The 24500-nt window shown below is 43.9% G+C and overlaps 1 protein-coding gene across 1 annotated transcript in view; it reads left to right on the top strand.

Moving 5' to 3' along the window:
- Positions 1-24500, top strand: part of tmem8b (transmembrane protein 8B) — a 291112-nt gene that overhangs the window by 133572 nt on the left and 133040 nt on the right. Inside the window, exon 4 of the mRNA XM_042331174.1 lies at positions 20963-21096. Coding sequence (XP_042187108.1) covers positions 20963-21096 — 134 coding nt within the window. The remainder of the gene's footprint in view (positions 1-20962; positions 21097-24500) is intronic.

The following is a 24500-nucleotide window of genomic DNA, read 5'->3' as shown; positions in this document are numbered from 1 at the left end:
CACCATGCGCTTTGGTCTCCTCAATACAACGATCGTAAGCATCCTCATTCAGTAACTGACCAACCAAAATCCTTTTATTCTCAAACGATTTTTAAATCAATAATAATAATGGGGTTAAAGTTTAATTCACTCCTTTGTTTTTCATCCTTGCTTATAACAATTCCAAGATAAGTGACCTTATCTTTAAGTGGGATACCATATACTCCTGTAAAACACAATCCTTGAGTGGAAATAAGACTGACTTATTGATATTAATTTTCAAACCCGAAACTAAAGTCTTCAATACAGGAAACTAATTTTAAAACCTCATTCCTGTCTCTCAAAAATATGGTGGTATCAGCCAGTTGACATAGTTTAAATTCATTGCCAAGTGCTGAAACACCTTGAAAATTCATTTTCTTGATATGAAGGGCCATAATTTGAGTAACCAATAAAAATACAAATGGACTAATTGGGCAGCCCTGCCTAATGCCACGGCCAATATCAAATCTTTGGTTTGTCCTGTGAGCTAATTTTACAGAACTAGTACAACCACTATATAACGTTTGGACTGCTTTCAAAAAATAGTCACCAAACCCCAAAAAACGTATTGCTTTGAACATACACTCATGTTCTACAGTGTCAAAAGCTTTATAAAAATCAACAAATATAAGAAAACCATCATCAAGGATGAGGTCATTATAGTCAATCATATCTAAGATCAACCTGATGTTATTACTAATGTGTCAACCATGCATAAAACCAGATTGTTCTTCATCAATTATATTATGCAAGCCTTGTTTCAACCTCTTAGCAAATACAAGGGCAAATAATTTCCCATCATTATTCAACAGGCTAATGAGTCTCCAGTTGTCTATATAAAGACTATCCTTATTAGGTTTGGGAATCAAAGTAATTACACCTTGCTTTAAGGAAGCCGGCAACTCCCCTTTTTCTATTGATTCTTGAAACATAGCAAGAATGAAAGGAATCAATTTATCATTGATAAATAATAAATAAAACTTTCTTATTAAACCATCATTTCCAGGGGACCTACTACTTGTCCTACAGTCTGATTGCATTTGCAATGATGATAGCTCCAGTAAATCCTGATTAGTTAGTTCACTTTCTATTAGTATAATCCACTATTCCCTTTATGATGTCATATTCTTTCTCTCTCTTGGCACGAACAATTTCTTTCCCCATTGAAATAGCCAAAAGCCTTAATCAAATTTCATTAGGTCCCAGTAACTTCCAAACGTATTCATAACACAGGCACAATTCCTTTATTTATCATTAATTCCTGCTACTTCCTTCTTAAATACTTCATTCTCTAGTAGTTCATTTTCCAGTAACCTTTACTAACTTTTTTTGGTTGACAAACCATGCATATTTATCTTTATTGAGATCCCTTTATGGTCTGTTAAAATCAATGGTTCAATCGAGACTGTATCAACCTTGTCAGCCATATCTTCAGATATCAGCCAGAAATCAATATGGGATTGTATAGATACATCTTTGATACTCCATGTAAACATAGTCTTATCTGGGTTCTTATGTCTCCAAATATCTAGAACACCTAACCTTAGACATATATTCCTTATCTCACAAACATAATTGCTATCCTTAGGAGGCCATATATCTAGATTATCATGTAATACTGTGTTAAAATCTCCACACCATATTACTTTGGCCAATGTAAATTTAGACATAATTGTACTTATTTTACTCTCAATGTCTCTAAATAAAATACAGTTACTTGACTTGTTATTGGAAGCATAAGTATTTCCAGCGATGAATTGAACATGGTAGACATCTACCAATAGTATAATCCATCTCCCTGTATTATCTGCTTCATCACTCAATATGTGACAAACTGAAATGGTCCACCCACACAGACAGAAGGCTGAAGAAATTCGGCTTGTCCCCAAAAACACTCACAAACTTTTACCAACGCACAATCGAGAGGATCCTGTCGGGCTGTATCACCGCCTGGTACGACAACTGCTCCGCCCACAACCGTAAGGCTCTCCAGAGGGTAGTGAAGTCTGCACAACGCATCACCGGGGGCAAACTACCTGCCCTCCAGGACACCTACACCACCCGATGTCACAGGAAGCCAAAAATATCATCAAGGACAACAACCACCCGAGCCACTGCCTGTTCACCCCGCTATCATCCAGAAGGCGAGGTCAGTACAGGTGCATCAAAGCTGGGACTGAGAGACTGAAAAACAGCTTCTATCTCAAGGCCATCAGACTGTTAAACAGCCACCACTAACATTGAGTGACTGCTGCCAATATACTGACTCAAATCTCTAGCCACTTTAATAATAAAAAATTGGATGTAATTATTGTATCTCTCGCCACTTTAAACAATGCCACTTTATACAATGTTTACATACCCTACATTACTCATCTCATATGTATATACTGTATACTGCATCTTGCCTATGCCGTTCGGCCATCTCTCATCCATATATTTGTATGTAGATATTCTTATTCATTCCTTTATACTTGTGTTTATAAGGTAGTTGTTGTGAAATTGTTAGATTACTTGTTAGATATTACTGCACGGATATCACTACACTCGCGTTAACATCTGCTAACCATGTGTATGTGACCAATACAATTTGATTTGATTTTGACTCTTAAAGTTGCCTTTTAAAATAGCGACACCTGCTGACCCATTAGTACCAAATGAAAACCAAATATCATTCCCCCATTTGACACTTCCAAAACGCAGTATCTGTGGAACAGGCATGAGTTTCCTGAATTAAATAAAAGTCAGCACTCTTACCCTTACAATACAAAAATAAAGATTTCCTTTTCAAATATTACAGATTTCCCTGATGTCCATGATGTTAATAGAAAAAACAGAAATGGACATTTACTATTACTATATGAAGAATATTAATAATTAATTAATTAATATTAATATTAAACTTTTACAAAAAGAAATGTTCTTACTAGTTGCAAATAAAAACAGTCCTTTGCAAGTGTTTGACCTAAATTATATATATATATATATATTCATACAATTGCAAATAACATTGTGCCGTAAATTGGTAAAACGAATAGCCATCAAGCTAACATTAAGTGTCGGTGCGAATTTCCCTGCCATTAAAAAATAAGTAAAAGTTTGGCTCACAAAAAGCTCTTTCCTCAAGAAATAGAAACTTTTATCGAATGCAAATAAAACTCAGTCCTGCACAACTTGATAAATCCAGCAGTCAACAAACTAGGCGTCAGCGTGAATTTCCCTTCCATTAACAAAAGGCTTGGCTCCCGCAAAGTATGCACTTTTCCCTTCCTTCCTTGCTCTCTCAATCATCACCACAGACGATTCCGAGCTTCTTTGTCAAATGCTGTCAGATCCCCTTGAACCTCAGGTTGTCGTTCTTTTAATAGTCATATTTCTTTGCACATTTCCATGTCATATCCCTCACTGTCCTGGTGATGAATCTCATGATAACTGGTCGTTGTGGCTGGTTATTTTCCCCATCTCTCAGCCTACCCAGGCGGTACACTACATCCAGAGAACCTGCAACAACATTTCACTCCTCTTCTTCTGCCCTGCAAATGTCCTTCACTCTTGCTTTGATGTTCTCGTTAGATTTTTCTGCTGTTCCATAAATTCGAAGATTCCATCTCCGACTATACCGGTCATTCTCGTTTACCTTTGACGCCATTTCAGTGAGTTTCAGCTCCTGCTTTGCAACCTGAATGTTGCGTTCTGCTGCTTCAGAGTTTTTACTTCCTCAGCACTGAAATCAATCGATTTATTCAGGTTAACGATACTGACAGTGTTCTTTTACACCAAATCCATGATGTTATCTGCTCTCGCTTTGATTTTAGCCGTGAGGATGCGGACGATGTTGTCCTGTAGCTGGCTCATTGATGGGTCACTTCTCAGCTTCTTTGGAAGTTGCTCCTTGGTTGGGGTATTCAACTGCAGCCTAAAATGATCAACTTTATCAACTTTGTGAGAAAACCCTCAAATTGTTCCTCAGCTAGAAATGTTCCACCCTCTCATGCCGCCATCTTAAGTGACTCCATTATCACACCATCTTGAGCCCCCCTCTGGGAAAGAATCTTTAAAGTAGTTGGCAATATCAGTGGGTTTTGTGAGAAATGAGTCATCTGATTCAATGAATGCTAGAGCTGAGTTTGTCTTTTTTGCCTAAATTGTAATTTAAGGTTGCATTTGATACAAATTACACTAATTCTTTTGGATCTAATTTTCTTAGTTATTAGTCCTTAGTTCCAGATGTTAGGGAAATAGCCTAAGGTGTTAAAGCCTAGTTAAAGCCTAATGTTAGCTAGCTAGCTAACATTGAACCTGGTTGGTTAGCTACCTGCAGATTCCTGCAGGGTAGTAAACATTATGAGTTGGGATTATGGTTCATTGTTTAGTTAGATAGCTAGCTACATGTCTAAACAAAAGACTCCACTGTGCAAGTAACCATTTCAATAGAATGTTTACGATGTCACTGCGACAACTGTCGATAGATGTAGCTGGTAAATTCTCTTTGGTTATCTACGCCGATTTCAAAGCCCTCAAGCCAGTTAGCTTGGGTATTTGACTGCCATTTTGAGGTCAGAATGCTTTGATCAAACCTTGGGCCAGAGCTCTGAAAGCTCCTAGAGCGAAACACTTTGAACGGCCAATCTGACAACAATCTGAGTTTACCAACGCCCAGAGCACACTCTGGCACTCCAGATTACATTTACCAACACATCCGTAGTATAAAACAGCCTTTAGTCTTGAACTCTTTGGTTGTTTAGTGCATGGCCTCACATGTGAATCCTTAAAGAGATGGCTGAGGCTAAAGCTTAAGAGGGTGTGAATGATGCTGAACGGGTGTAGACGTTTTCTCAAAAGTGACGTTACAAGTTGACCAATTTTCAAAGCAGAATTACTTTCCCATTGTTCCTCAACTATAGTGTATGATATACCATGTTCTAGCTCTGAGTCTCTAATTTTATCTAATGTAAGAAAACATTTCAAATTTTGCTACATTAGACCGACTCGAACCAATCGGTCACCTAACTATTCAGATATATGGATGTAACATCATCTAACTAATGAGATATCTGGAAGTAACACCTAGCTAATGAGATATCTGCATGTAACACCAGCTAATGAGATATCTGAATGTAGCACCTGGCTAATGAGATATCAGGATGTAGCACCTGGCTAATCAGATATCAAGATGTAACACCTGGCTAATCAGATATCAGGATGTAGCACCTGGCTAATCAGATATCAGGATGTAGCACCTGGCAAATCAGATATCAAGATGTAGCACCTGGCTAATCAGATATCAGGATGTAGCACCTGGCTAATCAGATATCAGGATGTAGCACCTGGCAAATCAGATATCAAGATGTAGCACCTGGCTAATCAGATATCAGGATGTAGCACCTGGCTAATCAGATATCAGGATGTAGCACCTGGCTAATCAGATATCAGGATGTAGCACCTGGCTAATCAGATATCAGGATGTAGCACCTGGCTAAATCAGATATCAGGATGTAGCACCTGGCTAATCAGATATCAGGATGTAGCACCTGGCTAATCAGATATCAGGATGTAGCACCTGGCTAATCAGATATCAGGATGTAGCACCTGGCTAATCAGATATCAGGATGTAGCACCTGGCTAATCAGATATCAGGATGTAGCACCTGGCTCATCAGATATCAGGATGTAGCACCTGGCTAATCAGACATCTGCATGTAGCACCTGGCTAATCAGATATCAGGATGTAGCACCTGGCTAATCAGATATCAGGATGTAGCACCTGGCTAATCAGACATCTGCATGTAGCACCTGGCTAATCAGATATCAGGATGTAGCACCTGGCTAATCAGATATCTGGATGTAGCACCTGGCTAATCAGATATCAGGATGTAGCACCTGGCTAATCAGATATCAGGATGTAGCACCTGGCTAATCAGATATCAGGATGTAGCACCTGGCTAATCAGATATCAGGATGTAGCACCTGGCTAATCAGATATCAGGATGTAGCACCTGGCTCATCAGATATCAGGATGTAGCACCTGGCTAATCAGACATCTGCATGTAGCACCTGGCTAATCAGATATCAGGATGTAGCACCTGGCTATTCAGATATCAGGATGTAGCACCTGGCTAATCAGACATCTGCATGTAGCACCTGGCTAATCAGATATCAGGATGTAGCACCTGGCTAAATCAGATATCAGGATGTAGCACCTGGCTAATCAGACATCTGCATGATATCAGGATGTAGCAGCACCTGGCTAATCAGATATCAGGATGTAGCACCTGGCTATTCAGATATCAGGATGTAGCACCTGGCTAATCAGACATCTGCATGTAGCACCTGGCTAATCAGATATCAGGATGTAGCACCTGGCTATTCAGATATCAGGATGTAGCACCTGGCTAATCAGACATCTGCATGTAGCACCTGGCTAATCAGATATCAGGATGTAGCACCTGGCTAATCAGACATCTGCATGTAGCACCTGGCTAATCAGATATCAGGATGTAGCACCTGGCTATTCAGATATCAGGATGTAGCACCTTCTAACTAATGATATATCTAGATGTAACACCTTGTAACTAATGAGATATATCTGGGTGTAACACCTAACTAATGAGATATACAATGCCTTCCGCTAATATTGGCACCCTTGGTAAATATGAGCAAAATGGGCTAATAATATTTGAAAATATTAGAACAAAATCTAGCCTTTATTTGAAGTAAAATGATTGAAAAAAAAATGAATGCGAAATAAAGATTTTCTCAGAAACATGTGTGCCAGAATTATTGGCACCCCTAGAAATTATTATGAGTAAAATCTAACTGAAGTACATTCCCATTAATATTTATGTTTTTAAGTTCACCTGAGTGATTATGAACACTTCAGTGGTGAGCCATGAATTCCTGTTTCACTGGTGTTATAAATATGAGGAGACACACAGGCCATGATGAGAGTCCTTTAGGTGCCTTTTGGCAAACTCCAAGTGGCCTGTCATGTGCCTTTTACTGAGGAGTGGATTCTGTCTGGCCAGTCTACCATAAAGGCCTGATTGGTGGAATTCTGCAGAGATGGTTGTCCTTCTGGAAGGTTCTCCCATCTCAACAGAGGAACTTTGGAACCAAGGCCCTTCTCGACTGAATGCTCAGCTTGGCTGCGGCCAGCTCTAGGATGAGTCTTGGTGGTTCCAAACTTCTTCCGTTTAAGAATGATGGAGGCCACTGTGTTCTCGGGGACCTTCAATGCTGCAGAAATGGTTTGGTACCCTTCCCCAGATCTGTACCTCGACACAATCCTGTCTCGGAGCTCTACAGACAATTCCTTCGAACTCATGGCTTTTGCTCTGACATACACTGTCAACTGTGGGACAACAGGGGACTCCAGCCAAGTTCTAGAAACATCTCAAGGATGATCAATGGAAGCAGGAAGCACTTGAGCTCAATTTTGAGGCTCATTGGACCACAGAGTGAAGGGAAAGCAGCCAACAAGTGCTCAGCATTTGTGAGAACTCCTTCAAGACTGTTGGAAAAGCATTCCAGGTGAAGCTGGTTGAGAGAATGCCAAGAGTGTGCAAAGCTATCATCAATGAAAAGTGTGGCTACTTTGAAGAATCTAAAATATAACATATATTTTCATTTGTTTAACTCTTTTTTGGTTACTACATGATTCCATATGTGTTTTTTCATAGTTTTGACATCTTCACTATTATTCTACAATGTAGAAAATAGTAAAAATAAAGACAAACCCTTGAATGAGTAGGTGTGTCCAAACTGTTGACTGGTAATGTATTTGAAACCAATCCACTGATTCCGCCTCAATCATTATCACAGCATGTTCTCCCTAATTAAGGTGCCACCAACCTTCTGTGATATCTAGTATACTTTGACACAAGGGCAGAGCGGGAGGATGATTGGCAGGAGTTCTAATGAAGTTGGTCCAGTTGGTACTTACACCAGACCATAATCTTTTGAATATTGGCCAATAGTAAAGCAGTACATTTGGAAGTGCCAATCCTCCATCTTATCCCCTTCTTTCTACCTATCCTAGGTGATAAAATGCCCGATGAGCCTATCTAATCTGGTAAAACATGATTTCAGAAGAAAGATCGGAAGACATTGAAAAAGGTATAGAAATGTTAATTTCAACAGATTGGATTCTGCCAGCTAAGGAGGGAGGCAGACTATCCCAGCGTTGTAAATCTACTTTAACTCGTGTGACTAATCTTGCAAAGATAGTTTTATGGAGAGTTGCTAGAGAATGTGTTATATTCACACCTAAATAGTAAAAACCAGAGGGCGACAAACGGAAAGGCCATGGGGAATTAGCTTGGCAGCGGGGTTAATTGCAAAACATTAACTTTTCTGAATGTTCAATCTGTAACCTGAGAATGATCCAAATGTGTTATATGCTATCGACAGAGGTTACATGGTGATATATAATAGTAGGTCAGTAGTGACACTTTGTGATTCCAGTGAATTATGGTGATAATTTTAAGGCCAAAGAAAGCTGTTCGTAAGTGCAAAAAGGAGCGGGGATATAGTGCACCCTTGACGGGTTCCTCTGGAGAGGGGGAAGCATTTTGAATGTTTAGAGTTGGTGTGCATGCTATCTGTTGGAGCAGAATAGAGCAGATGTATCTATGAGATAAAATTGGACCCAAAATCAAATCTTCCTACAATCTTAAATACATTTTCCCACTCCACCCGGTCGAAAGCCTTCTCCGGATCAAGAGAAACAACAATTTCGGGGTCTGGAGAAACATAAAGAGAGAGTATAACGTACATTGGAAAATAGTTGTAGCTCTTTGCATACGGGTTTGTGCCGTGGGGGAGATCTTCGTGGGCTATACTCAGCCTTGTCTCAGGGTAGGAAGTTGGTGGTTTGAAGATATCCCTCTAATGGTGTGGGGGCTGTGCTTTGGCAAAGTGGGTGGGGTAGTATCCTGCCTGTTTGACCCTGTCCGGGGGTATCGTTGGACGGGGCCAGTGTCTTCCGACCCTTCCTATCTCAGCCTCCAGTATTTATACTGCAGTAGTTTATGTGTTGGGGGGCTAGGGTCAGTCTGTTATATCTGGAGTACTTCTCCTGTCTCATCCGGTGTCCTGTGTGAATTTAAGTATGCTCCCTCTAATGTTCTCTCTCTCCCTCCCCTCCCCAAGGACCTGAGCATTGGGACCTAGGACCATGCCTCAGGACTGCCTGGCCTGATGACTCCTTGCTGTCCCCAGTCCACCTGGTCGTGCTGCTGCTCCAGTTTCAACTGTTCTGCCTGCGGCTATGGAATCCTGACCTGTTCACCGGACGTGCTACCTGTCCCAGACCTGCTGTTTTCGACTCTCTCTTCCGTAGCTGCTGTCTAACTCTGAATGCTCGGCGATGAAAAGCCAACTGACATTTACTCCTGAGGTGCTGACCTGTTGCACTCTCTACAACCACTGTGATTATTATTATTTGACCATGCTGGTCATCTATAAACGTTTGAACATCTTGGCCATGTACTCTTATAATCTCAACCCGGCACAGCCACAAGAGGACTGTCCACCCCTGGTTCCTCTCTAGGTTTCTTCAGAGGTTCCTGCCTTTCTAGGGAGTTTTTCCTAACCACTGTGCTTCTACACCTGCATTGCTTGCTGTTTGGGGTTTTAGGCTGGGTTTCTGTACAGCACTTTGTGACATCCGCTGATGTAAAAAAGGGCTTTATGAATAAATGTCATTTTATTGAATGAAGCCCGTTTGATCATCAGATATGATGGTAGGGATCCACCACCTTCTGCCGGATCTTGAGTTTAAGTTGGTGAACATATCTAATAGAAATGGGGCGAGTTTATCTGAGAATTTAGTTTTTAATCGACTGGGAAGCCGTCAGGGCCTGGGGCTTTGTCACTTTGCATTAACTATCTCATCAAGATGCACAGGGTTGTCCAGCACATGTCCATATCAATGGATGGAATATCCAAGTTATCTAAAATGTTATCCATATTATCAGATGCATTTGTAGAGAATAAAAATAATAAAAAGTTGAATTAATATTATATTAACTTGTAAGATTACAGGAAGAGAGCTGAGAGATAAGATGACGGAGGAAACATGGCACCATCCCTACGGTGAAGCATGGTGGTGGCAGCATCGCCGTGGGGATGTTTTCAGCGGCAGGGACTGGGAGACTAGTCAGGGTTGAGGGAAAGATGAACGGAGCAAAGTACTGAGATCCGTGATGAAAACCAGCTCCAGAGCGCACAGGACCTCAGACTGGGGTTGAAGGTTCACTTTCCAACAAGACAAAAGCCATAAGCACACAGCCAAGACAACGGACCTAAGCACACAGCCAAGACAACGGACCTAAGCACACAGCCAAGATGACAGCCCTAAGCACACAGCCAAGACAACGGACCTAAGCACACAGCCAAGATGACAGCCCTAAGCACACAGCCAAGACAACGGACCTAAGCACACAACCAAGACAACGGACCTAAGCACACAGCCAAGACAACGCAGGAGCAACTCTCCCCATTGAACCTGACAGAGCCTGAGAGGATCTGCAGAGAAGAATGAGAGAAACTCCCCAAATACAGGTGTGTCAAGCTTGAGGCGTCATACCCAAGAAGACTGGAGGCTGTAATCGTGTCATACCCAAGAAGACTGGAGGCTGTAATCGTGTCATACCCAAGAAGACTGGAGGCTGTAATCACATCATACCCAAGAAGACTGGAGGCTGTAATCGCGTCATACCCAAGAAGACTGGAGGCTGTAATCGTGTCAGTACCCAAGAAGACTGGAGGCTGTAATCGCGTCATACAGTACCCAAGAAGACTGGAGGCTGTAATCGCGTCATACCCAAGAAGACTGGAGGCTGTAATCGCGTCATACCCAAGAAGACTGGAGGCTGTAATCGCATCATACCCAAGAAGACTGGAGGCTGTAATCGCGTCATACCCAAGAAGACTGGAGGCTGTAATCGAGTCATACAGTACCCAAGAAGACTGGAGGCTGTAATCGCGTCATACCCAAGAAGACTGGAGGCTGTAATCGCGTCATACCCAAGAAGACTGGAGGCTGTAATCGCATCATATACCCAAGAAGACTGGAGGCTGTAATCGCGTCATACCCAAGAAGACTGGAGGCTGTAATCGCGTCATACCCAAGAAGACTGGAGGCTGTAATCGCGTCATACCCAAGAGACTGGAGGCTGTAATCGCGTCATACCCAAGAAGACTGGAGCCTGTAAGCGCGTCATACCCAAGAAGACTGGAGGCTGTAATCACATCATACCCAAGAAGACTGGAGGCTGTAATCGCGTCATACCCAAGAAGACTGGAGGCTGTAATCACATCATACCCAAGAAGACTGGAGGCTGTAAACGCGTCATACCCAAGAAGACTGAAGGCTGTAATCGCGTCATACCCAAGAAGACTGGAGGCTGTAATCGCATCATACCCAAGAAGACTGGAGGCTGTAATCACATCATACCCAAGAAGACTGGAGGCTGTAATCGCGTCATATCCAAGAAGACTGGAGGCTGTAATCGTGTCATACCCAAGAAGACTGGAGGCTGTAATCGCGTCATACCCAAGAAGACTGGAGGCTGTAATCGCGTCATACCCAAGGTGACTGGAGGCTGTAATCACATCATACCCAAGAAGACTGGAGGCTGTAATCACATCATACCCAAGAAGACTGAAGGCTGTAATCACATCATACCCAAGAAGACTGGAGGCTGTAATCACATCATACCCAAGAAGACTGAAGGTTGTAATCACATCATACCCAAGAAGACTGAAGGCTGTAATCACATCATACCCAAGAAGACTGGAGGCTGTAATCACATCATACCCAAGAAGACTGGAGGCTGTAATCGCGTCATACCCAAGAAGACTGGAGACTGTAATCGCGTCATACCCAAGAAGACTGGAGGCTGTAATCGCGTCATACCCAAGAAGACTGGAGGCTGTAATCACATCATACCCAAGAAGACTGGAGGCTGTAATCACATCATACCCAAGAAGACTGGAGGCTGTAATCACATCATACCCAAGAAGACTGTCATACCCAAGAAGACTGAAGGCTGTAATCGCGTCATACCCAAGAAGACTGGAGGCTGTAATCGCGTCATACCCAAGAACACTGGAGGCTGTAATCGCGTCATACCCAAGAAGACTGGAGGCTGTAATCGCGTCATACCCAAGAAGACTGAAGGCTGTAATCGCGTCATACCCAAGAAGACTGGAGGCTGTAATCGCGTCATACCCAAGAACACTGGAGGCTGTAATCGCGTCATACCCAAGAGACTGGAGGCTGTAATCGCGTCATACCCAAGAAGACTGGAGCCTGTACGCGCGTCATACCCAAGAAGACTGGAGGCTGTAATCACATCATACCCAAGAAGACTGGAGGCTGTAATCGCGTCATACCCAAGAAGACTGAAGGCTGTAATCGCGTCATACCCAAGAAGACTGGAGGCTGTAATCGCATCATACCCAAGAAGACTGGAGGCTGTAATCACATCATACCCAAGAAGACTGGAGGCTGTAATCGCGTCATATCCAAGAAGACTGGAGGCTGTAATCGTGTCATACCCAAGAAGACTGGAGGCTGTAATCGCGTCATACCCAAGAAGACTGGAGGCTGTAATCGCGTCATACCCAAGGTGACTGGAGGCTGTAATCACATCATACCCAAGAAGACTGAAGGCTGTAATCACATCATACCCAAGAAGACTGGAGGCTGTAATCACATCATACCCAAGAAGACTGAAGGTTGTAATCACATCATACCCAAGAAGACTGAAGGCTGTAATCACATCATACCCAAGAAGACTGGAGGCTGTAATCGCGTCATACCCAAGAAGACTGGAGGCTGTAATCGCGTCATACCCAAGAAAGACTGGAGGCTGTAATCACATCACACCCAAGAAGACTGGAGGCTGTAATCGCATCATACCCAAGAAGACTGGAGGCTGTAATTGAGTCATACCCAAGAAGACTGGAGGCTGTAATCACATCATACCCAAGAAGACTGGAGGCTGTAATCGCATCATACCCAAGAAGACTGGAGACTGTAATCGCATCATACCCAAGAAGACTGGAGGCTGTAATCGCGTCATACCCAAGAAGACTGGAGGCTGTAATCGCGTCATACCCAAGAAGACTGGAGGCTGTAATCGCGTCATACCCAAGAAGACTGGAGGCTGTAATCGCGTCATACCCAAGAAGACTGAAGGCTGTAATCGCGTCATACCCAAGAAGACTGGAGGCTGTAATCGCGTCATACCCAAGAAGACTGGAGGCTGTAATCGCGTCATACCCAAGAGACTGGAGGCTGTAATCGCGTCATACCCAAGAAGACTGGAGCCTGTAATCACATCATACCCAAGAAGACTGGAGGCTGTAATCACATCATACCCAAGAAGACTGGAGGCTGTAATCGCATCATACCCAAGAAGACTGGAGGCTGTAATCACATCATACCCAAGAAGACTGGAGGCTGTAATCATACCCAAGAAGACTGGAAGGCTCATACCCAAGAAGACTGAAGGCTGTAATCGCGTCATACCCAAGAAGACTGGAGGCTGTAATCGCATCATACCCAAGAAGACTGGAGGCTGTAATCACATCATACCCAAGAAGACTGGAGGCTGTAATCGCGTCATATCCAAGAAGACTGGAGGCTGTAATCGTGTCATACCCAAGAAGACTGGAGGCTGTAATCGCGTCATACCCAAGAAGACTGGAGGCTGTAATCGTGTCATACCCAAGAGACTGGAGGCTGTAATCACATCATACCCAAGAAGACTGGAGGCTGTAATCACATCATACCCAAGAAGACTGGAGGCTGTAATCACATCATACCCAAGAAGACTGGAGGCTGTAATCACATCATACCCAAGAAGACTGGAGGCTGTAATCACATCATACCCAAGAAGACTGAAGGCTGTAATCACATCATACCCAAGAAGACTGAAGGCTGTAATCACATCATACCCAAGAAGACTGGAGGCTGTAATCGCATCATACCCAAGAAGACTGGAGGCTGTAATCACATCATACCCAAGAAAGACTGGAGGCTGTAATCACATCACACCCAAGAAGACTGGAGGCTGTAATTGCATCATACCCAAGAAGACTGGAGGCTGTAATCGAGTCATACCCAAGAAGACTGTAGGCTGTAATCACATCATACCCAAGAAGACTGGAGGCTGTAATCACATCATACCCAAGAAGACTGGAGGCTGTAATCGCGTCATACCCAAGAAGACTGGAGGCTGTAATCACATCATACCCAAGAAGACTGGAGGCTGTAATCGCGTCATACCCAAGAAGACTGGAGGCTGTAATCGCTTTAAAGCCCCTTTTACTGGTTCAAATAGTCGATCAATCAGCCTGTTACCAACCTTTAGTAAAGTTCAGGAAAACATTGTGTTTGATCAGATACAGTGCTATTTCACAGTAAATAAATTGACAATAGCCTTTCAGCACACTTATAGGAACGGACATTCAACCAACAAGCACAGTATTTACACAAATGACAGATGATTGGCTGAGAGAAATCGATTATAAAAAGATTGTGGGAGCTGTTTTGTTAGACTTCAGTGCAGCTTTTGATATTATCGATCCTAGTCTGCTGCTGGAAAAACATATGTGTTATGGCTTTACATCCGCTGCTATAACATGGATAAAGAGTTACCTGTCTAACAGAACACAGAGGGTCGTCTTTAATGGAAGCCTCTCCAACATAATTCAGGTAGAATCAGGAATTCTCCATGGATCATCTGGAGCGTCAGGCACGTGACTGATTGGCTGGTCTGTCAGTTCAACAATCAGCTGGAGTGTCAAGCATGCGACTGATTGGCTGGTCTGTCAGTGGTTGAGAGATAGAGACAAATTTGAGGACAGTGACAGTCAATACCGCCTTGCACACTCTTGCCTGATCTAGGGTGTAATCATTAGTCCAACAGTTGCAAACGAGAGTTTCTATTGGACAAATTCAGGTATATTATCGCCGTTTCATTCGATTTGCTTCCGTTTAAGAAACGTTTTTTTAAACAGAATCAGCGGAATGAATACACCCCTGATCACGAGGAAACACAGTTCACTCTCATAGCGGCCACGTTGTATTCCTTCTCTTCCTTTCGCTTGTGCACAACACATCAGCTGTACGTGACCAGGAGAAAAAACCTTTCCAAGCCAAACCGCTACACACAGCCTACATCGTTGTCACCATATTAGATAAAGTAACGTCATAGTCAATATAGCTAATAGAACTCATGTGTTAGTGAACCTGCTACAAACATTTACAGTCAGTAAGCAGTTACACCTGGTGGCAATAAATGAATACATTTCTCTCTTGCTTCTCCTTCATTTTGGAACAAATTCATTTGTTCAAAGCTGTTCAATTGTTGTCTTTCTTTCTCTTTGAGGCAACTACTCACCACTATTTATGCACTGCAGTGCTAGCCAGCTGTAGCTTATACTTTCAGTACTAGATCCCTTCTCTCATCCTTTGATTGGGTGGACAACATGTCAGTTCATGCTGCAAGAGCTCTGATAGGTTGGAGGACGTCCTCTGGAAGTTGTCATAATTACCGTGTAAGTCTATGGAAGGAGGTGAGAACCTCCTAGGTTTTATTTTTGAATTCAATGTACCCAGAGGAGGATGGAAACTAGCTGTCCTCCGGCCACACCATTGTGCTACCCTACAGAGTGCTATTGAGGCTACTGTAGACATTTGCTAAACAGTGTTTTAATCAGTTATTTGGTGACGTGATTATATTTAGTGTAGTTTTATCTAAAAAGGATAACTTTTTAAATGTTTTACAATTTACATTTTTATGAAATTCACTGAGAAGGATGGTCCTCCCCTTCCTCCTCTGAGGAGCCTCAACTGATACATAGACATTTCAGTTGTATAATTGACTACGTATCCCACTTTCTCCATTTTAATAATGTTTACATACTGCTTTACTCATTTCATATGTACATACTGTGTTCTATTCTAATATATACTGAATATTAGTCAATGCCACATCGACATCACTTGTCTTAGTTTATGTATTTATTAATTCCATTATTTTACCTTTAGATTTGTGTATTGTTGTGAATTGTTAGATACTACTGCACTTATCTACACCGATAATAACATCTGCTAGGATTTGATTTGATAAATATGTGTATGTGACAAATACAAATTGATTTGATTTGTAGCGTGATTCATTACTACAGAAAATGCTTTTCCACTGCTCCAGTCCAATGGTGGGGAGCTTTACACCACTCCAGCCCACGCTTGGCATGACGCATGGAGATCTTAGGCTTGGAAACTGGCCATGGAAACCCATTTCATGAAGCTCCCGACGAACAGCTCGTGCTGACGTTGTTTCCAGGGGCAGTTTGGAACTCAGTACTTAGTGTTGCAACCGAGGACAGGCGATTTTGACATGCTACAGTACGCACTTCAGCACTCGGCTGTTCTGTGAGCTTGTGTGGTCTACCACTTCGTGGCTGAGCCGTTGTTGCTCCTAGACGTTTCCTCTTTATAATACAGCACTTAGAGTTGACTGGGGGCAGCTCTAGCAGGGCAGAAATTTGACAAACTGACTCGTTGGAAAGGTGGCATCCTACCCTCTCTACCTCTCTTATTCTCTACCTCTCTACCGCTCTACCATCTTATCTCTCTACCCTCTCTACCTCTCTACCCTCTACCTTCTCTACCTCTCTACCTCTCTACCTCTCTACCCTCGCTACCTCTCTACCCTCTCTAACTCTTTACCTTCTCTACCCTCTCTACCTCTCTACCCTCATACCCTCTCTACCTCTCTACCCTCTCTACCCCCTCTACCCTCTCTACCCTCTCTACCTCTTTACCCTCTCTACCTCTCTACCCTCTCTACCTCTCTACCCTCTCTACCTCTCTACCCTCTCTACCTCTACTTCTCTACCTCTCTACCCCTCTACCTCTACCCTCTCTACCCTCTCTACCCTCTCTATCTCTCTACCCCCTCTACCTTTCTACCCTCTCTATCTCTACCTCTCTACCCTCTCTACCCTCTCCACCCTCTCTACCTCTCTACCCTCTCTACCCACTCTACCTCTCTACCCTCTCTACCTCTCTACCCTCTCTACCTCTACTTCTCTACCTCTCTACCCTCTCTACCCTCGCTACCTCTCTACCCTCTCTACCTCTTTACCCTCTCTACCTCTCTACCCTCTCTACCTCTCTACCCTCTCCACTCTCTCTACCCTCTCCACCCTCTCCACCCTCTCTACCCTCTCTACCTCTCTACCCTCTCTACCCTCTTTACCCTCTCTACCTCTCTACCCTCTCTACCCTCTCTACCTCTCTACCCTATCTACCCTCTCTACCCCTCTACCTCTATTCTACCTCTACTTCTCTACCTCTCTACCCTCTCTACCCTCTCTACCTCTCTACCCTCTCTACCCTCTCTACCTTATCTACCCTCTCTACCTCTCTACTTCTACCTCTCCACCCTCTCTACCCTCTCTACCTCATCTACCCTCTCTACCTCTCTACTTCTACCTCTCTACCCTCTCTACCCTCTCTACCCTCCACCCTCTCTACCCTCTCTACCTCATCTACCCTCTCTACCTCTCTACTTCTACCTCTCCACCCTCTCTACCCTCTCTACCTCATCTACCCTCTCTACCTCTCTACTTCTACCTCTCTACCCTCTCTACCCTCTCTACCCTCTCCACCCTCTCTACCCTCTCCACCCTCTCTACCCTCTCCACCCTCTCTCCCTCTCCACCCTCTCTACCTCTCTACCCTCTCTACCTATCTACCCTCTCTACCCTCTCTCCCTCTCTACCCTCTCTACCTCTCTACCCTCTCTACCCTCCCTACCTCTTTACCCTCTCTACCTCTCTACCCTTTCTACCCTCGCTACCTCTCTACCCTCTCTAACTCTTTACCCTCTCTACCCTCTCTACCTCTCTACCCTCATACCCTCTCTACCTCTCTACCCTCTCTACCCCTCTACCTCTCTACCTCTCCATCCTCTCTACCCCCTCTACCTTTCTACCCTCTCTATCTCTACCTCTCTACCCTCTCTACCCTCTCCACCCTCTCTACCTCTCTACCCTCTCTACCCACTCTACCTCTCTACCCTCTCTACCTCTCTACCCTCTCTACCCTTCTCTACCTCTCTACCCTCTCTACCCTCTCCTCTCTACCCTCTCTACCTCTTTACCCTCTCTACCTCTCTACCCTCTCTACCTCTCTACCCTCTCCACTCTCTCTACCCTCTCCACCCTCTCTACCCTCTCTACCCTCTCTACCTCTCTACCCTCTCTACCCTCTCTACCTCTCTACCCTCTCTACCCTCTCTACCTCTCTACCCTATCTACCCTCTCTACCCCTCTCTACCTCTCTACCTCTATTCTACCTCTCTACCCTCTCTACCCTCTCTACCTCTCTACCCTCTCTACCCTCTCTACCTTATCTACCCTCTCTACCTCTCTACTTCTACCTCTCCACCCTCTCTACCCTCTCTACCTCATCTACCCTCTCTACCTCTCTACTTCTACCTCTCTACCCTCTCTACCCTCTCTACCTCTCTCCCTCTCTACCCTCTCTACCTCATCTACCCTCTCTACCTCTCTACTTCTACCTCTCCACCCTCTCTACCCTCTCTACCTCATCTACCCTCTCTACCTCTCTACCCCTCTCTACCCTCTCTACCCTCTCTACCTCTCTACCCTCTCCACCCTCTCTACCCTCTCCACCCTCTCTACCCTCTCCACCCTCTCTCCCTCTCCACCCTCTCTACCTCTCTACCCTCTCTACCTATCTACCCTCTCTACCCTCTCTCCCTCTCTACCCTCTCTACCTCTCTACCCTCTCTACCCTCCCTACCTCTTTACCCTCTCTACCTCTCTACCCTTTCTACCCTCGCTACCTCTCTACCCTCTCTAACTCTTTACCCTCTCTACCCTCTCTACCTCTCTACCCTCATACCCTCTCTACCTCTCTACCCTCTCTACCCCCTCTACCTCTCTACCTCTCCATCCTCTCTACCCTCTCTACCTCTCTACCTCTCTACCCTCATACCCTCTCTACCCTCTCTACCTCTCTACCCTTTCTACCCTCTACCTCTCTACCCTCTCTACCTCTCTACCCTCTCTACCTTTCTACCCTCTCTACCTCTACCCCTTACCCTCTCTACCCTCTCTACCCTCTCCTCCACCCTCTCTACCCTCTCTACCTCTCTACCCTCTCTACCTATCTACCCTCTCTACCCTCTCTACCTCTCTACCCTCTCTACCTCTCTACCCTCTCTACCCTCTCTACCTCTCTACCCTCTCTACCCTCCCTACCTCTTTACCCTCTCTACCTCTCTACCCTTTCTACCCTCGCTACCTCTCTACCCTCTCTAACTCTTTACCCTCTCTACCCTCTCTACCTCTCTACCCTCATACCCTCTCTACCTCTCTACCCTCTCTACCCCCTCTACCTCTCTACCTCTCCATCCTCTCTACCCTCTCTACCTCTCTACCTCTCTACCCTCATACCCTCTCTACCCTCTCTACCTCTCTACCCTTTCTACCCTCTACCTCTCTACCCTCTCTACCTCTCTACCCTCTCTACCTTTCTACCCTCTCTACCTCTACCCCTTACCCTCTCTACCTCTCTACCCTCTCTACCTCTCTACCCTCTCTACCTCTACTTCTCTACCTCTCTACCTCTCTACCTCTCTACCCTCTCTACCTCTCTACCTCTCTACCCTCTCTACCTTTCTACCCTCTCTATCTCTACCTCTCTACCCTCTCTACCTCTTTACCCTCTCTACCCTCTCTACCTCTCTACCATCTCTACCTCTCTACCCTCTCTACCTCTCCACCCTCTCCACCCTCTCTACCTCTCTACCCTCTCTACCCTCTTTACCCTCTCTACCTCTCTACCCTATCTACCCTCTCTACCTCTCTACCTCTCTCTACCCTACTTCTCTACCTCTCTACCCTCTCTACCCTCTCTACCTCTCTACCCTCTCTACCCTCTCTACCTCTCTACCCTATCTACCCTCTTTACCTCTCTACTTCTACCTCTCTACCCTCTCTACCCTCTCTACCCTCTCTACCTCTTTACCCTCTCTACCCTCTCTACCTCTCTACCATCTCTACCTCTCTACCCTCTCTACCTCTCCACCCTCTCCACCCTCTCTACCTCTCTACCCTCTCTACCCTCTTTACCCTCTCTACCTCTCTACCCTATCTACCCTCTCTACCTCTCTACCTCTACTCTACCTCTACTTCCTCTACCTCTCTACCCTCTCTACCCTCTCTACCTCTCTACCCTCTCTACCCTCTCTACCTCTCTACCCTATCTACCCTCTTTACCTCTCTACTTCTACCTCTCTACCCTCTCTACCCTCTCTACCCTCTCCACCCTCTCTACCCTCTCCACCCTCTCCCTCTCTACCCTCCTACCTCTCTACCTATCTACCCTCTCTACCCTCTCTACCCTCTCTACCCTCTCTACCCTCTCTACCCTCCCTACCTCTTTACCCTCTCTACCTCTCTACCCTTTCTACCCTCTCTATCTCTCTACCCTCTCCACCCTCTCTACCCTCTCCAGCCTCTCTCCCTTTCTACCCTCTCTACCTCTCTACCTTCTCTACCCCTCTACCCTCTCTACCCTCTCTACCTCTCTACCCTCTCTGCCTCTTATAGTACAGTAACAGCTGCAATCAGCTATCTTTCTGAAAAGGGTTTGCTAACAAAAATATTTTTTCCTCTCCTCACCCCTCTTGTCCTCCCCTCCTCCCCCTCTTGTCTTCCCCCTCCTCCCCCAATCCGCGCCACTCCTCTCCTCTCCTCCCACTCCTCCTCCCCTCATCTCATCTACTCACCCCTCTCCTCTCACCTCTCTCCTTCCCTCTCCTCCCCTCCCCCTATGCTTGCCGCCTCTCCTCTCTCTCCTCTCTCTCTCCTCTCCTCTCCTCTAGGGTCTGTATGAGGAGTGTCAGTATCTCTTCCAGCCCCAGCTCATCGTTCAGAGGCTGATAGGGATCTCTGTTCTCTATCCTGGATACTTCATAGAACAGATGGTTCCTGCCCACAACAGATCTGTGCTCTACAAGTACGTCTACTCTACCTGATCCCTATTGTGACATCACTATCTGTCTGTCTGTCTGTCTGTCTGTCTGTCTGTCTGTCTGTCTGTCTGTCTGTCTGTCTGTCTGTCTGTCTGTCTGTCTGTCTGTCTGTCTGTCTGTCTGTCTGTCTGTCTGTCTGTCTGTCTGTCTGTCTGTCTGTCTGTCTGTCTGTCTGTCTGTCTGTCTGTCTGTCTGTCTGTCTGTCTGTCTGTCTGTCTGTGTCAATTCAATTCAATTTAAGGGCTTTATTGTCATTGGAAACATATGTTTACATTGCCAAAGTAAGTTAAATAGATAATAAACAAAAGTGAAATAAACAATAAAAATTAACAGTAAACATTACACTCACAAAAGTTCCAAAAGAATAAAGACATTTCAAATGTCATATTATGTGCAAATAGTTCAAGTACAAAAGGGAAAATAAATAAACATAAATATGGGTTGTATTTACATTGGTGTTTGTTCTTCACTGGTTGACCTTTTCTCGTGGCAAAAGGTCACAAGTTGTACTGCAGTGATGTCACACTGTGGTATTTCACCCAGTTTAAATTCTTTGTGGGTCTTTGTAATCTGAGGGAAATATGTGTCTCTAATATGGTCATACATTTGGCAGGAAGTGCAGCTCAGTTTCCACCTCATTTTGTGGGCAGTGAGCACATAGCCTGTCTTCTCTTGAGAGCCATGTCTGCCTACGGCGGCCTTTCTCAATAGCAAGGCTATGCTCACTGAGTCAGTACATAATCAAAGCTTTCCTTCATTTTGGGTCAGTCACAGTGGTCAGGTATTCTGCCACTGTGTACTCTCTGTTTAGGGCCAAATAGCATTCTAGTTTGCTCAGTTTTTTTTGTAAATTCTTTCCAATGTGTCAAGTAATTATCTTTTTGTTTTCTCATGATTTGGTTGTGTCTAATTGTGTTGCTGTCCTGGGGGTTTGTTTGTGTTTGTGAACAGAGCCCCAGGACCAGCTTGATTAGGGGACTCTTCTCCAGGTTCATCTCTCTGTAGGTGATGGCTCTGTTATGGAAGGTTTGGGAATCGCTTCCTTTTAGGTGGTTGTACAATTTAAAGGCTCTTTTCTGGATTTTGATAATTAGTGGGTATCGGCCTAATTCTGCTCTGCATGCATTATTTGGTGTTCTACGTTGTACACGGAGGATATTTTTGCAGAATTCTGCATGCAGAGTCTCAATTTGGTGTTTGTCCCATTTTGTGAAATCTTGGTTGGTGAGCGGACCACAGACCTCAGAACCATAAAGGGTAATGGGCTCTATGACTGATTCAAGTATTTTTAGACAGATTCTAATTGGTATGTTGAAATTTAGGATTATAATTGGGATGTCGAATTTCATGTTCCTTTGATCTCATAAAAGGCCCTTCTTGCCTTGTCTCTCAGACCGTTCACAGCTTTGTGGAAGTTACCTGTGGTGCTGATGTTTAGGCCGATGTATATATAGTTTTTTGTGTGCTCTAGGGCAACGGTGTCTAGATGGAATTTGTATTTGTGGTCCTGGCAACTGAATCTTTTTTGGAACACCATTATTTTTGTCTTACTGAGATTTACTGTCAGAGCCCAGGTCTTGGTTCTTGGTTCATTTCCGATTTCAAGGATGAAGTCTGGGTTCCTGCTCTTTAGGCCAAAGGCACATGACCTCAGACCTTGTATATTCCAGGATGAGATAGTAAAAGCTTTGTGTTCCATAGTGACTAGTGTTGTTTTGTTTGGTTTGGGCTCGGACCATCACAGTAGGTGTGATCAGAGCATGTTGAGCACCTGGATGCTACCTCTTAGATCGCAGGATGGGGCTTGGGCAGGTGTTGTCTCTCTCCTTCTCAATTCAATTTCAGGGCTTTATTGGCATGGGCAACATATGTTAACATTGCCAAAGCTAGTGAAATAGATAATAAACAAAAGTGAAATAAACAATAAAAATGAACAGTAAACATTACACTCACAAAAGTTCCCGAAGGAATAGAGACATTTCAAATGTCATATTATGTCTGCCTGGGAACACTGTATACTGTAGTGTTATAACGATGTGCAAATAGTTAAAGTACTAAAGGGAAAATAAATAAACATAACTATCTCTCTCTCTCTCTCTCTCCCTGTTTCTCATTCTCTCATTCTCTCTCTCTCTCCCTGTCTCTCTCTCTCTCTCCCCCTCTCTCTCTCTCTCCCTGTCTCTCATTCTCTCTCTCCCCTGTCTCTCTCTCCCTCTCCCTCCCTGTCTCTCTCTTTGTCTCTCTCTCCCTGTTTCTCATTCTCTCTCTCTCTCTTGCTCTCCCTCCCTGTCTCTCTTTCTCTCTCTTTGTCTCTCCCTCCCTGTTTCTCATTCTCTCTCTCTTGCTCTCTGTCTCTCATTCTCTCTCTCTCTCTCTCTCTCTCTCTCTCTCTCTGTCTCTGTCTCTCATTATCTCTCTCATTTTCTCTCTCTCTCTCTCTCCCCCTCTCTCTCTCCCTGTCTCTCATTCTCTCTCTCTCCCCCTGTCTCTATCTCTCCCTCTCCCTCCCTGTCTCTCTCTTTCTCTCTCTTTGTCTCTCCCCATTTTCTCTCTCTCTCTCTGTCTCTGTCTCTCTCTCTCTTTTTTTAATGCTGGGACTAACTGTGTATTACGGGTCAATTCAACAACATACAGAGAGTTTGCATAGTGTTATTCATTCTAAATCTGTTCTCTTCTAAAGCTTAGAAAACATTCACCTGGTAGGACTACTGAATGTCAATGAACTAGGAACAAGAATGATTTGTTTGAATTAATCAGGTGTGAAATGAGCCCAATGGAGTGGAAGCTAGCTAATGAAGGAAACATTAATTACTTATTATTTTTAATTTTCAAATGGAAAAATCTACATTCATATTAACCTGTTTATCTGAATGCCTTTATTAATAGTATATAGAAAACAATTAATGTTGCCATTTCTTCTGTTGTTTAAGCTCTGCAGCGATACACCATCCCATCTGGTTTAAACTCTCGTTGGTTTGTTTGATGTGCAACATAAGGCTAAATGAATTGGACTGAAAGGACAAATAGAAAACAGCTAACTGATAGTCCTTTGGATGAAAACAAAAACATGTACTTTCTCAGTAATCAAAGCATAGAGTTAATCTTCACATTTCCACAATGTTGTACAGATAATTCATCCTAATTTGGTATATTTTGAATAATGTCAATATTTTCAAGAAGAAAGTATGCCTTTTCTGTCCCCTAACGATCAATCAGTACAATGGGGCTATAATAATGCTGATAATGATAATAGTAATGATGATGGTAAATAATGATGATAATGATAAATAATGATGATGATAAATAATGATGATAATGATAAATAATGATAATAATGATAAATAATGATGCTAATGATAAATAACGATAAATAATGATGATAATGATG

Source organism: Oncorhynchus tshawytscha, linkage group LG12 (assembly GCF_018296145.1).
Source record: "Oncorhynchus tshawytscha isolate Ot180627B linkage group LG12, Otsh_v2.0, whole genome shotgun sequence".
In the NCBI taxonomy this organism is placed as follows: domain Eukaryota; kingdom Metazoa; phylum Chordata; class Actinopteri; order Salmoniformes; family Salmonidae; genus Oncorhynchus; species Oncorhynchus tshawytscha.
The sequence above is the reverse complement of the archived record's forward strand: the minus strand, read 5'-3'. Positions and strand labels throughout refer to the sequence as shown.